Source organism: Rhinoderma darwinii, chromosome 1 (assembly GCF_050947455.1).
Source record: "Rhinoderma darwinii isolate aRhiDar2 chromosome 1, aRhiDar2.hap1, whole genome shotgun sequence".
Classification (NCBI taxonomy): domain Eukaryota; kingdom Metazoa; phylum Chordata; class Amphibia; order Anura; family Rhinodermatidae; genus Rhinoderma; species Rhinoderma darwinii.
In genome coordinates this window covers 641,394,409-641,406,482 of record NC_134687.1, presented here as the reverse complement: position 1 = coordinate 641,406,482, position 12,074 = coordinate 641,394,409, and the positions used below count along the sequence as shown (strand labels likewise).

At 40.6% G+C, this 12,074-nt stretch overlaps 1 protein-coding gene across 1 annotated transcript in view; it reads left to right on the top strand.

Moving 5' to 3' along the window:
• LOC142665372 (oocyte zinc finger protein XlCOF7.1-like) overlaps positions 1-7,754 on the top strand; it is a 33,214-nt gene extending 25,460 nt beyond the window's left edge. Inside the window, exon 7 of the mRNA XM_075845067.1 lies at positions 5,232-7,754. Coding sequence (XP_075701182.1) covers positions 5,232-6,217 — 986 coding nt within the window. The 3' untranslated portion in view covers positions 6,218-7,754. The remainder of the gene's footprint in view (positions 1-5,231) is intronic.
• Positions 7,755-12,074: the final 4,320 nt, after the last annotated feature.

Sequence of the window (12,074 nt, the reverse complement as noted above, 5' to 3'; positions counted from 1 at the left end):
TTATGTGTAATTTTTATTTCATTTATTTTCGTTTTGTTCTTTTTCATTTTTTTTATATTTTGGCCTATCCCCTCAATGTTCAGAAAAGACGTTTCGGGAACTTCATAATTTCATTTTATTTTTTTTACACTATACTTTTCCTCTAACTGATGCTGCACAGCAGGGGAGATCAGCCCTGTTCTAGTTACTATGGTCACTGATGGGGTAGTGCTACGTCTTGTTATATACAGCATCACTTTATAAGACAGTAGCACACAAGGGTGCAAACATAGGGCATTATCCCACGTTTAGGGTCAGTTCACACGTTGCGTGAATACTGTGGATTTTCCGCAACTGAATTGGTTGCAGAAAATCCACAGTATAGTACATTAGCGGCAAAGTGGATGAAATGTGAACAAATCTCATCCACACGCTCCATAAATACTGAGCGGAATAGCCGCACAGAAATTTACCTGTGGTGTGGATTTTTACTCAGCATGACCGTTGTATTTACATAAACGCTGCTTATTTGTTGCGACTTTTCCCTATTGAATTCAATGGGGAAGTAAATCTCACCTCAAATAGCAGTTGTTGCCTTTATTGCGGCAGGTATGCAGCGATTCCGCTGCAAAATACGCAACTCAAAATCTTATACTTGCCCAGAAGTCTGTTTCTTCCTCTAGGTCGGCCTCCTGGGATGATGTTTCATCCCATGTGACCGGTGCAGCTAATCACAGGCTGTAGCGGCGGTCACATGGTATTAAACGTCATCCAAGGAGGCCAGGCTGGATGACGTCAGAGGGCCGGCATTCTGGGATGACGCTTCATCCCATGTGACCGCCGCTGCAGCCAATCGCAGGCTGCAGCGATCTCCTGCGATGAAATGTCATCACAGGAGGCTGGCCTGCTAGTGCTGCAGTTTTCCATAGCGGACATTCCAGGAAAAAAACCACGGTTTTGTGAGTTTTTTTTCGCCCAGAATTCACTGCGGCGCACAGGTCGGATACACCGCATGCTTTTACGCAGCGTATCTGTCCCGTGTGAGCTCAGCCTTAAAATTCAGAAGGTGAGTGGTATTAAATGGTACTCATCTGGTGATATCATGTTGGAAGCATGATATCCCTGTAGACGTGATCTAATAATATGGAGATCCAGGGAACTGTAAGCCACGAAAACAAAGCGCTTGATTCAAATGGCAATGGTATTGTAGTATTCGACTAAAAACAGAACTTTGTTAGGCGCTGTTCCCTTATGGTTAAAATCTTCCTCTTATATCCAGTGTTATGCACCCAAGGACACCACTGGAGTCATTCGTACGGTAGATCCTTTAACCTCTTCCCTCCACAGCCATTTTTCGGATTTTCACTTTTGTTTTTTTCCTCCCCACATTCCAAAAGCCAGAACTTTTTTATTTCTCCATCAATATCGCTGTATGAGAGCTTTTTTGTGGGATGAGTTGTAGATTTTCACAGCACCATTTGTTGTACCATATAATGTAGTCGGAATTGAGAAAAAAAATAGGGGTGGACTAGGAGAAAAACGGCGATTCCTCAATATTTTGGGTGGTTTTGTTTTTACAGCTTTCACCATACTGTAAAAACGGCATGTTAACTTTATTCTGCACGTCAATACGATTACAGCAATACCAAATTTATATAGTTTTCTTTGTTTTACTACTTTTACAAGGAAAAAACTGATTGTTAAAAACAAAATTTTCGTTTTGTCGCCATAGTCTGAAAGCCATAACTTTTTTTTTTATTTTTCTGTCGATTTAGCGGTATGAGGGCTTATTTTTTGCGGGGAGAGCTGCAGTTTATATTGGGGTACGTGAGACTTTTTGATCACTTTTTTTATTTCCTTTTTTGTGGGAGATAAGGGACCAAAAAACAGCAATTCTGATGTTTCAAATTTACGGTGTTCACCATGTGAACTAAATAATGATATATTATAATAGTTCAGACTTTTACGGACATGTCGATACCAGTTATGTTAGCTCTTTATTTTTTTACATTGTGCTTATGGGAAAAAGGTGTATTTTTTTTTACTTATAATTTTTTTTATTTATTAAAAAAAACGTTTTTATTTTACTGTTTTTTTTTTTTTTTTTACTGTTTTAACTTGTTCCCCTAGGGGACATTAACCAGCGATCGTTAGATCGCTTGCACGATATACTGCAATACTAATGTATTGCAGTATATCGTGATTCTGACAGTCTCCTTTTGTGGCCCTATGAAGATTCATAGGAATACAAACATGGCGGATCTGGGGGACTTCATCAGGCCCCCAGGCTGTCATTCCAACCAACAGCACTACCCGATCTTGCCACGGGGGGGGGGGGGGTTGGAAGTTACAGGGGGTAGCCCCCCTGGTTTTAGTCATTTAAATGCCGCGATCGCTATTGACCGCGGCATTTAATGGGTTAAACAAGTGGGATCGCGCTCGTTACCCGGAAGTGTCGGCTGTAACACACAGCCGACACACTCGGTCTATGGAGCGGGCTCAGCCCGCTCCATTTTCCCCCACCCGGCGTGCACCGTATATATACGGCGTATGTCGGGAAGGGGTTAAGGGAAGTGACAAAGGCAACGCGTTTCAGACCTGGACTGCCTTCTTCCTCAGGCAATATCACAAGTAAAGAGAGAGTGTCCGTACAAACATTTATGCTAAAAACTGGAAAAAAGAGATATGGTATAGAGGCCAGGATCAGGGGTTAACTTTTTTGTGGTTGTTGCATCATCATTGTATATTAAGAAAAAAATCACAAGAATAATTTTTTCATTTTGTCTATAATATGTCAATGTGCTGTTCTGCTAACCTGCTGACCACATAATCCGTTTATCTGTCTGCGTGCTCTGGGGACCCAGCTGGTTGCACAGCTGGTAGCTGCGTACGTGCATCGTTTGACAGGTGCACGGCACTTAGTGCAGGCGGTCGCGACAGATAAACTGCTTGTGCGCTTGTCACGATCTGTGGGTATCTGGGATAGTCCAGACAGTAGCGATGGCTAGTCTCAGATGGGACTTTGGCAGCAGACAACAGGCATGGTGCAACACAGCTCCAACTCTTTAAGGCACAGGAACAAGGGAGCACGGGATACAGGTAGCCGCAACGGGAACACTTGGAACAGGAAAACACCAAGGGACCATTTGCTAGACTGACAAAGGGAAAACATAACACTCAGGCAATGAGTGAAGGGGCAGAAACCTTATAGTCCAGGGTGATCTGGGAGCAATCAGTCAAATCTTTAACATGTGTGCGCGCTGGCCCTTTAAGGCCGGGAATTAGCTTGTGTGCACACCCTATTGGTCACTTTAGCACGGCCGCATGTGCTGGCATCTCCTGGGAGGAAGACGTCTGCAGGAGTCTGCGACCGTGGACGTAACAGCGCTCAACAGACTCATATAGTGGGCAGTCCTCAACCAGTTAAGCATTGTGGTGGTAGTCGATCGAAATTGAAAGACACAAATTACAAAGGCAATCACTAAAATTTATTTGGTTTCACCTTTACAAATCCCTTAATAATAACAGCTGAGAAGAAGGCTCCTCATTATAGTTCTTTATTTACTATGAGGCTGGGGACAAAAATTGAGGAACTATTCGAATACACACATGGTCCCCATGACAACTCTGCACACAAGTCACAAGGGCACGTCTTCAGGAAATTTGTGTAGTACAACCTTAGGCTGCAATATCAAGCAATCAGATCTCCGCTATAATGTACTGTACCGTAAATAGCACTCTTGGGACATGTCTTCTTTTTATGGACACTAACTTTTCAAACCACTTCTGCTAATCTAATAGTATACCTGATTATATATATATCAACGTTGTAATTTATTTACTGTTACTAAGTAATAGAGAGACAGAAGCTGTTGCCCAGAGAAGTCAATGGAGAGGGGGAAGCAGATAAAGACACGAAAGTTAGTGCTTATAGAATGCTATGGAGAGGATTGGAGGGAACAGAAGCACAAAGACACAGATGCTGTTGCCAATATAATTCTTTGAAGTCACTCCAGTGCTGGATTTTTTCCTAGACTGCTCCTTACTGCTGTATGATGCGCTCCATGCCACCTCATCTTCTAAGGGTGTGCTACAGAGATTGCGGCCCAGGATAGTTCTCTGCTCTTTGTGCGGTTTAAAGAATACATCAGTTAGGCTCCACCCACTACCTCATGGAAAACGAATAATTTTAGATAGAGCCTGCAGAGGGAAAACTGTTAAAGTCATATAATAGCCAGAAATAGTGTTAATACTCCTGTACACAGGTATGACACATTATTCTGAAAAGTCATCTAAAAATTTGGTACGCTTTAAGGGTCTTTAAGAAGTTTTCAAAGTGGGTTTAAAGATGTGGGGCTTTTTTTTATATTGGATTAAAAAAATAATTTCAATGATTATTAGGAAGCGCCTATTTTAACCAGCTTCTGACTGCCTATAGACTATAAACGTCCACTATTATCTCTGAAAGACATTTTAAAACGTCCAGCAGAGTTTTACCCTCTTCGCCTCTCCCACTCCATCAGAGTGTATAATTTATTTTATTACACAATATCGAAGCCATATATGACAAAAACAGGACCAAATAAATATAGGTTGTCAGAGGAGTAGCACAACAATTTGCTATTTATTTGTCACATGGCTAAAACACAAAAATATGCCTGTGGGAGGCAAAGCTGCTGGTGATGATCATCTGTACTCAGAGACCACTTCATTAGGTCCACCTTTTTAGCATTTGATGGGATCCTCTTTCACCTTAGAACAGTCTGAATACTTAGTGGAATGATATAACATTATCTTGTTAAATGCAGATTCTGGCCAAGATTAGATTGTCACTAACATTAAGTTAAGATGTTGTTTGTCCAATTAGTATTGAAGAGCCAAATGTGTTGGCAGCGGACAGGCTTCAATCGTTTTGGGTTTGTTTGTTTTTTTTTCAGTTTTTTTTTATCCGGTCAAGTTTTATGTAATAAGAGTAGAGGACTGGGTTTAAACCAGAATACTGGACTTTGTCAACAATATATTTTAAAGTGTTTTGCAAAGCTTTTTAAGGCTGTAATAACACATATAGTTTTTGAGGCAGGTATTTGAGCTAAAGCCAGGAGTGGATTTAAAAGCCATGGCTTAACTTTCTTCCTGCTTGATCCACTTCTGGCTTTGGCTCAGAGCATTGCATGGGTGTTTCCAGCCCAATATGAATGTTAAAAATTTGTCAAATTTGTGTATGACACAAAATAAATTTTTAATCCTAACAGAAAATCCCAGTAAGAACTCTGAGGGAAATGTCAGGTTATCGATAAATTACAAAGTAGAAGATGAAGATATCCTGCAGCAGTCTTCAGGAGAAAACCTCATTACCCTTAATGTACATCCAGGACTTCACTGTACAGATCTATCATATAATTCCCCTAATCACGAGGAACCTTCTCCTGACGAATCACAGATTGTTACCATAAGTACAGTTCAGAAAGCGGGTAAAATGTTTCAATGTGGTGAACAGCTCACAAAAATCTCAGGTCTTTTTACAAACAGCACAAATCGCACAGGGGAGAGGGAGAAGCCATATTCATGTTCAGAATGTGGGAAATGTTTTACAGATAAATATAGTCTTGTTGTACATAAAAGAAGTCACACAGGGGAGAAGCCGTATTCATGTCCACTATGTGAGAAATGTTTTACACAGAAATCAAGTCTTGTAATGCATGAGAGAATTCACACTGGAGAGAAACCGTATTCATGTTCTGGATGTGGGAAGTATTTTGCACAAAAATCAAGTCTTGTTATACATGAGAGAACTCACACAGGAGAGAAGCGATTTTCATGTTTAGAATGTGGAAAATGTTTTATTACTAAAGCCAATCTTAGGAATCATCAGAGAAGTCACACAGGAGAGAAGCCGTATTCCTGTTCAGGATGTGGGAAATGTTTTGCACAAAAATCAAATCTTGTTACACATGAGAGAACTCACACAGGAGAGAAGCCATATTCCTGTCCCGAATGTGGGAAATGTTTTTCAAATAAATCACATTTTGTTACACATGAGAGAAGTCACACGGGAGAGAAGCCATATTCATGTTCAGAATGTGGAATATGTTTTACGCAACAATCAAATCTTGTTAAGCATGAAAGAAGTCACACAGGAGAGAAACCATATTCCTGTTCAGAATGTGGGAAATATTTTACACAAAAATCAAGTCTTGTTATGCATGAGAGAAGTCACACAGGAGAGAAGCCATATTAATGTTCAGAATGTGGGAAATGTTATACAGATAAATCATATCTTGTTATACATGAACGAAATCACACCGGAGCGCAGCCATATTCATGTTCAGAATGTGGGAAATGGTTTATTACTAGAAACAAAGTTAGGAAACATCAGAGAACCCACACAGGGGAGTAGTAATTCTGATGTTCTACATGTGGAAGATGTTTTACAAAGAAATCAACTTTTGGAACGCCTCAGAGAATTTACATAGTTAGAGCTTATTTAGATGAACGTGATATATGTCCGTGAAACGCGCGTGATTTTCACGCGACTCGCGTGGACCTTTGTTAGTCTATGGGGCCGTGCAGATTGTCCGTGAGTTTCACGCAGCGTATCCGCTGCGTAAAACTCACGACATGTGCGATATTTGTGCGTTGTTCGCGCATTACGCACCCATTGAAGTCAATCACGCGCAGCACAGGGAAGGACTTCTGTGTGACACGTGTGATTCGCGCAACAGCAGGAAAAATTATGAATGAAAACAGAAAAGCACCATGTGCTTTTCTGTTTACAAACCTACAAACAGAGTGTCATAATGATGGCGGCTGCGCGAAAATCACGCAGCCACGCATCATATGCTGCTGACACACAGAGCTTTTAAGTGCCTTTTGCGCACGCAAAACGCACACGCTCGTGTAAATCCGGCCTCAGCTAGTTGAAACCATGTTCTCGTTTAGAATGTGGGAAATGCTATAAGAGCAACACAATATTTTAAACACATCAGGTTATTCACAGTCATTAAACAGCCAGTAATTAATTTTTTTGGGTGGAATTATCCTGGATCGGCCCAAACACCCAAATTATATTTACATGAGGTTTACAGTGACTGGGATCTATGAAGGAAAAATGTTGTCTATATAAGAAAGAAAAGAAGAGCCTTGTTTTCTTTCAAAGCACAAAATCTGAATTGTCACCATGAACCTTGCTTCTTATTACTTTATTCATATATTCACCCACACTGCAGGAGAATCCAGAGTGACTGTAAGGACAATGTAATCCTTTTGTTTTTAACATATATGCACATTTTTATATTTGACTTTCATTAAGACATTATACCCAGTTGCAGATGATGGAATTGAGTAAAAAAAAAGAACAAACAACACTAACATATGAACTTTGAATCAAATAAAAAATTATATAAATCCTAAAAGGAAATGTCATAAGTGTATCTTTCACTATCTTGGAGACCTAAAATTACAAAAATCGCCCAAAATCACACCCACATGCGGTGGCGAATGGCCGCACAATTTTTGCAGTAACACCACTACCGGCTAAATCGTGTGTGCATTTGTCACCTATATGGCTATTGTTGTGGCTGCCACTCCATGTGTTCTTATCAGGGTAGATTTACTTGCGGCAAATTTGTAGTAGAAATTTGTCAAACTGAAACTTGTTTCGTACATCTGAGTGGGTTATTTTGTGCAGCGGAAGAAATTTCTGAAATAAAACTGCTATTTGTAAACTGAAATCACACATGCAGTTTGGATCAAAAAAGCGCATGAAAAACTGCATCTCAAAGCCAGAAGTGGATCCAGCTGGAAAGAGAAGTAGAAGTCCTTTATTTATATTTCTTATTTCTTTTTAATACACTCTTGGATTTGCTTAAATAAACTAAATGTGTAATTCCAGCCTAGAGAGGATCTAGTAGGAATGTGTCTCATTTAAACCTTTGACATTTGGTTTGCTCTTAACCTTTCAGAAGGCTACACATTTCAAAAAAGTTATGGAAATGCAAGTGGAGTGATACCTAAAGGCTGCTGGAGTCTGCCGGGAAAGCGTGCACGTGAACCCGCAGCCTCAAATCCCTAACCACTCTGATCGACAGTGTCGAAGGCTACTCTAAGGTGTTCGCCAGTGCCGACCGCAGGGTGGGATGGACTTTGCTGCTTAGAACCCAGGTTGTCTTTCAGGTTGTCTTAACAGAGTGTAGTTTTGGATAAGAGGTGCAGTGCAGGCAAATCTGAGCTGGAAACCAGACAGCCAATATGTTAACTGAAAGTCCAGAAACGGAGTAGAGGTAATCAGATAAGCCACGGTCAAAACCAGCCGGGGGCGGATAATCAGAGGCCGGGAGGGGGTAATCAGTAAGCAGAGGGTTTACAAGAGACAAGCCGAGGTCAGTATACATGAGGTCAAGAAAACAAGTGCAGGAGCTTGATAAGAAACCAGGAGATAGGAAAATTCACAAGCAAAGACAGCTATACATACAACTCCACAGCTGATTGGCAGAAGGACAGAGAATCCGTAAGCAGAGGGTTAACGAGAGACAAACCGAGGTCAGTATACACGAGGTCCAGAAAACAAGTGCAGGAGCTTGATCAGAAACCAGGAGATAGGAAAATTCACAAGCAAAGACAGGTAGGAAAAGACAGCTATACATACAACCCCACAGCTGATTGGCAGAAGGACAGAGAATCGGTAAGCAGAGGGTTAAGAAACTTCACAAGCAAAGACAGGCATTAATACAACTACACAGCTGATTGGCAGAAGTACAGAGAAGAGAGAGGTTCAAGGTAAAAGAAGAACCGCCCAGTAGCTAGAAAGGTTGTCATAGCGACCTTAAGGGAACAAGTGTTTTCCTATCAGTAACCCCCCTTCTATGAGTGGCCTCCGGACCCTTAAGCCTTGGCCTAGGTTTCAAAGGAAACTTCAAGTGAAAATTTTTAACCAAACGACTGGCGTGTACTGAATGGACAGAAATCCAAGTTCGTTCTTCTGGCCCATACCCCTTCCAGTGTAGCAAGTATTGTAGAGTACCCCTGACCCTTCTAGAATCTATAATTCTCTGAACCTCAAACTCCATATCTCATTCTACCTGAACTAGAGGAGGAGGTTTCCTGAGTGGACCAGATGATGGCAAAAAATTTTTTAGGAGAGATTTGTGAAATACATTATGAATCCTAAAGGATGCAGGAAGGGCAAGACGAAACGACACAGAGTTAATTATTTCCACAATTTCATATGGACTAATATACCTAGGGGCAAACTTACGAGAAGGCACTTTCATTCGCAGATTTTTCGTAGGAAGCCAAACTTTTTGACCCACACAAAATACAGGACCCAAGTAAGTTTTTTTTATTAGAATTTTTCTTTTGATTAACTTGAGAGTTCTTTAGGTTCAATTGAACCTGAGCCCAAACTGTGCACAGTTTATTTGATTCAACTTCCGCCTCAGGGTTATCATTAGAAGAGGTGGATAATTAACCAAAACGAGGATGAAACCCATAATTACAGAAAAACGTTGAGGTATCAAGAGCAACATGTTGGTGATTATTTATAGCAAACTCTGCTAAAGAAAGATATGAGACCCATTCAACCTGGTTATCAACAATATAACACCTAAGATATTGTTCCAAGGTTTGATTAAAATGCTCGGTTTGTCAATTGGTCGCAGGGTGGAATGCAGAAGAGAACGATAATTGTACACCAAGATTTTTACAGAAAGCTCCTCAGAAGCTAGCCACAAATTGTACACCTCTATCAGACAATATTTTCTGGAATTACATGAAGACGAACCACTTGATCGATAAATAGTTTAGACGTGGTTTTGGAATCAGGGAGTTGAGGCAATGGAATGAAATGACAGATCTTACTAAAACGGTTCACCACAACCCAAATGACCGGTTTCCCTTCTGAGGTAGGTAAATCAGTGATGAAATCCATGGACAGATGAGACCAAGGCTTCTGCAGAACAGGCATTGGCAGCAATTCACCCATAGGACTAGTTCGAGAAGTCTTAGCGGGAGTGCAGACATCGCAAGCAGAGACATAGAAACTCACATCACGAGACAAGGGAGGCCACTAATAGAGCCGTGAGGCCAATTTTTTAGTACTAGTTATCCCTGGATGACCACACAAAACAGAATCATGTAACTCATGAAGAGGTACAAGCAACTTCCCTGCAGGAATAGTTTGCGGAGCAAGTTGTTGAAATTCTTTAATTTCAGTTGTAAGATGATATTGCAGATACCACTATCCTCTTAGATAAAATAGGATCAGCGTGAAAGTCGGGGACCTGTGAGGAACAAAAGCTTCGGGATAATGCGTCGGCCCTGAGATTTTAAGACCTGGGTCTGTAGGTTACAATGAAGTCAAATTTGGTAAAAAATTATTGAAAAAGGCCCACCTAGCCTGTCTGGGAATGAGTCTTTTGGCAAATTCTAACAAGTCAGGTTTTTTGGTCAGTCAGTACAGTAATAATTTGATGTCAGACCCCCTCTTCAAATGCCCACTTAATAGCAAGAAGCTCACGATTACCTATACCATCGTTCTTTTCAGTGGAAGAAAATTTACAAGAAAAGAAAGCACAGGGGTGTAATTTGGTTAATACAGAAGATCCTTGAGACAACACAGCCCCCACACCTATTTCTGAGGCATCAACCTCAACAATAAAGGACTAGAAGGGTCAGGTTGAACAAAAACAGGCACTTTCATAAAACACTGTTTTAAGGTTTCAAATGCAGAGACCGAACTAGGTTTCCAATGAACAACATCAGAACACACTTTAGTAAGATCCGTCAAAGGTTTGGCAATGGAGGAAAAATTATAAATACATTTTCGGTAATAATTAGCAAACCCCAAGAACCCCTGCAGAGCCTTTAATGAAGTGGGTTGAACCCAATCAAGGATTACTTGAACCTTAGCGGAGTCCATACGAAAATCATGAGGAGACCGCACATGTCCTAAAAATTTTAATTTCCTGAACTCCAAAAGACATTTTTCAAATTTTGCGTAAAGACAATTTTCCCTCAGTATTTGAAGGACTGACTTTAAATGTTGGACATGAAAGGAACAATCGGAAGAAAATACAAGAATATCGTCCAGATATACCACGACAAAGCGTCCAACAAAATTCCTGAAAATATCATTCACCAGGTTTTGAAAAACAGCTGGAGCATTACTTAAACCAAAAGGCATGACTAACTACTCATTATTCCCGTCTGTGCTATTAAATGCTGTCTTCCACTCATCCCCTTTTCAGATACAAACTAAATTGTAGGCCCCGCCTAAATCTAGTTTAGAGAACCACCGGGGTCCTGAGATCTGATTAAACAGGTCTGGGATGAGTGGAACAGGGTATTGTTTTTTAACAGTAATTTTATTCAGTTCACGATAGTCGATGCAGGGTATTAAACCGCCATCTATTCTTTCAACAAAGAAAAGACCAGCTCCCACAGGAAAAGTAGATGGACGAATATGACTCTTATGGAGACTGTCTTTTATCTAATCTTTTATGGCCTGTCTTTCCGGAGCAGAAAGATTATAAATCCGCCCCTTGGGCAGCTAAGCATTAGGGAGGAGTATGATAGGACAGTCGTACGGTCTATGAGGAGGGAGAGATTCAGAACCAACTTCAGAAAAGACATCTTCATAATCTTGAATATACTCAGGCAATGATGGTGTGATGCAAGCAATATTAGTAGTAGACAAAGAAATGCAAGAATCGTTAACATTTAGAACTCCACTTAACTAATTCTTTTTTCAGTCAATCAATAACTGGATTGTGTCTCTGCAACCATGGGATACCCAATACTATTTTGGAGGGCAAATTTTCTAAACTAAAGAAAAAAATTTGTTCAGTATGCAAAGTACCCACTTTCAATGTAACAGGCGGTATAGAGAGCTTGACTGACCCCTGAGCGAGAGGAGTACTATCAATAGCGGAAACGTTCACTGGGGTACTCAACTGAATAAGAGAGACAATACTTTAGCAACCTGAAAATCTAAGAAATTTGCTGCAGAACCACAGTCCACAAAAGCTTGTCCAGAAACAAACATTATCAAAACACAAATCAACAGGGGAAAAACCTGACTGCCCAGATGGCATTCCCGG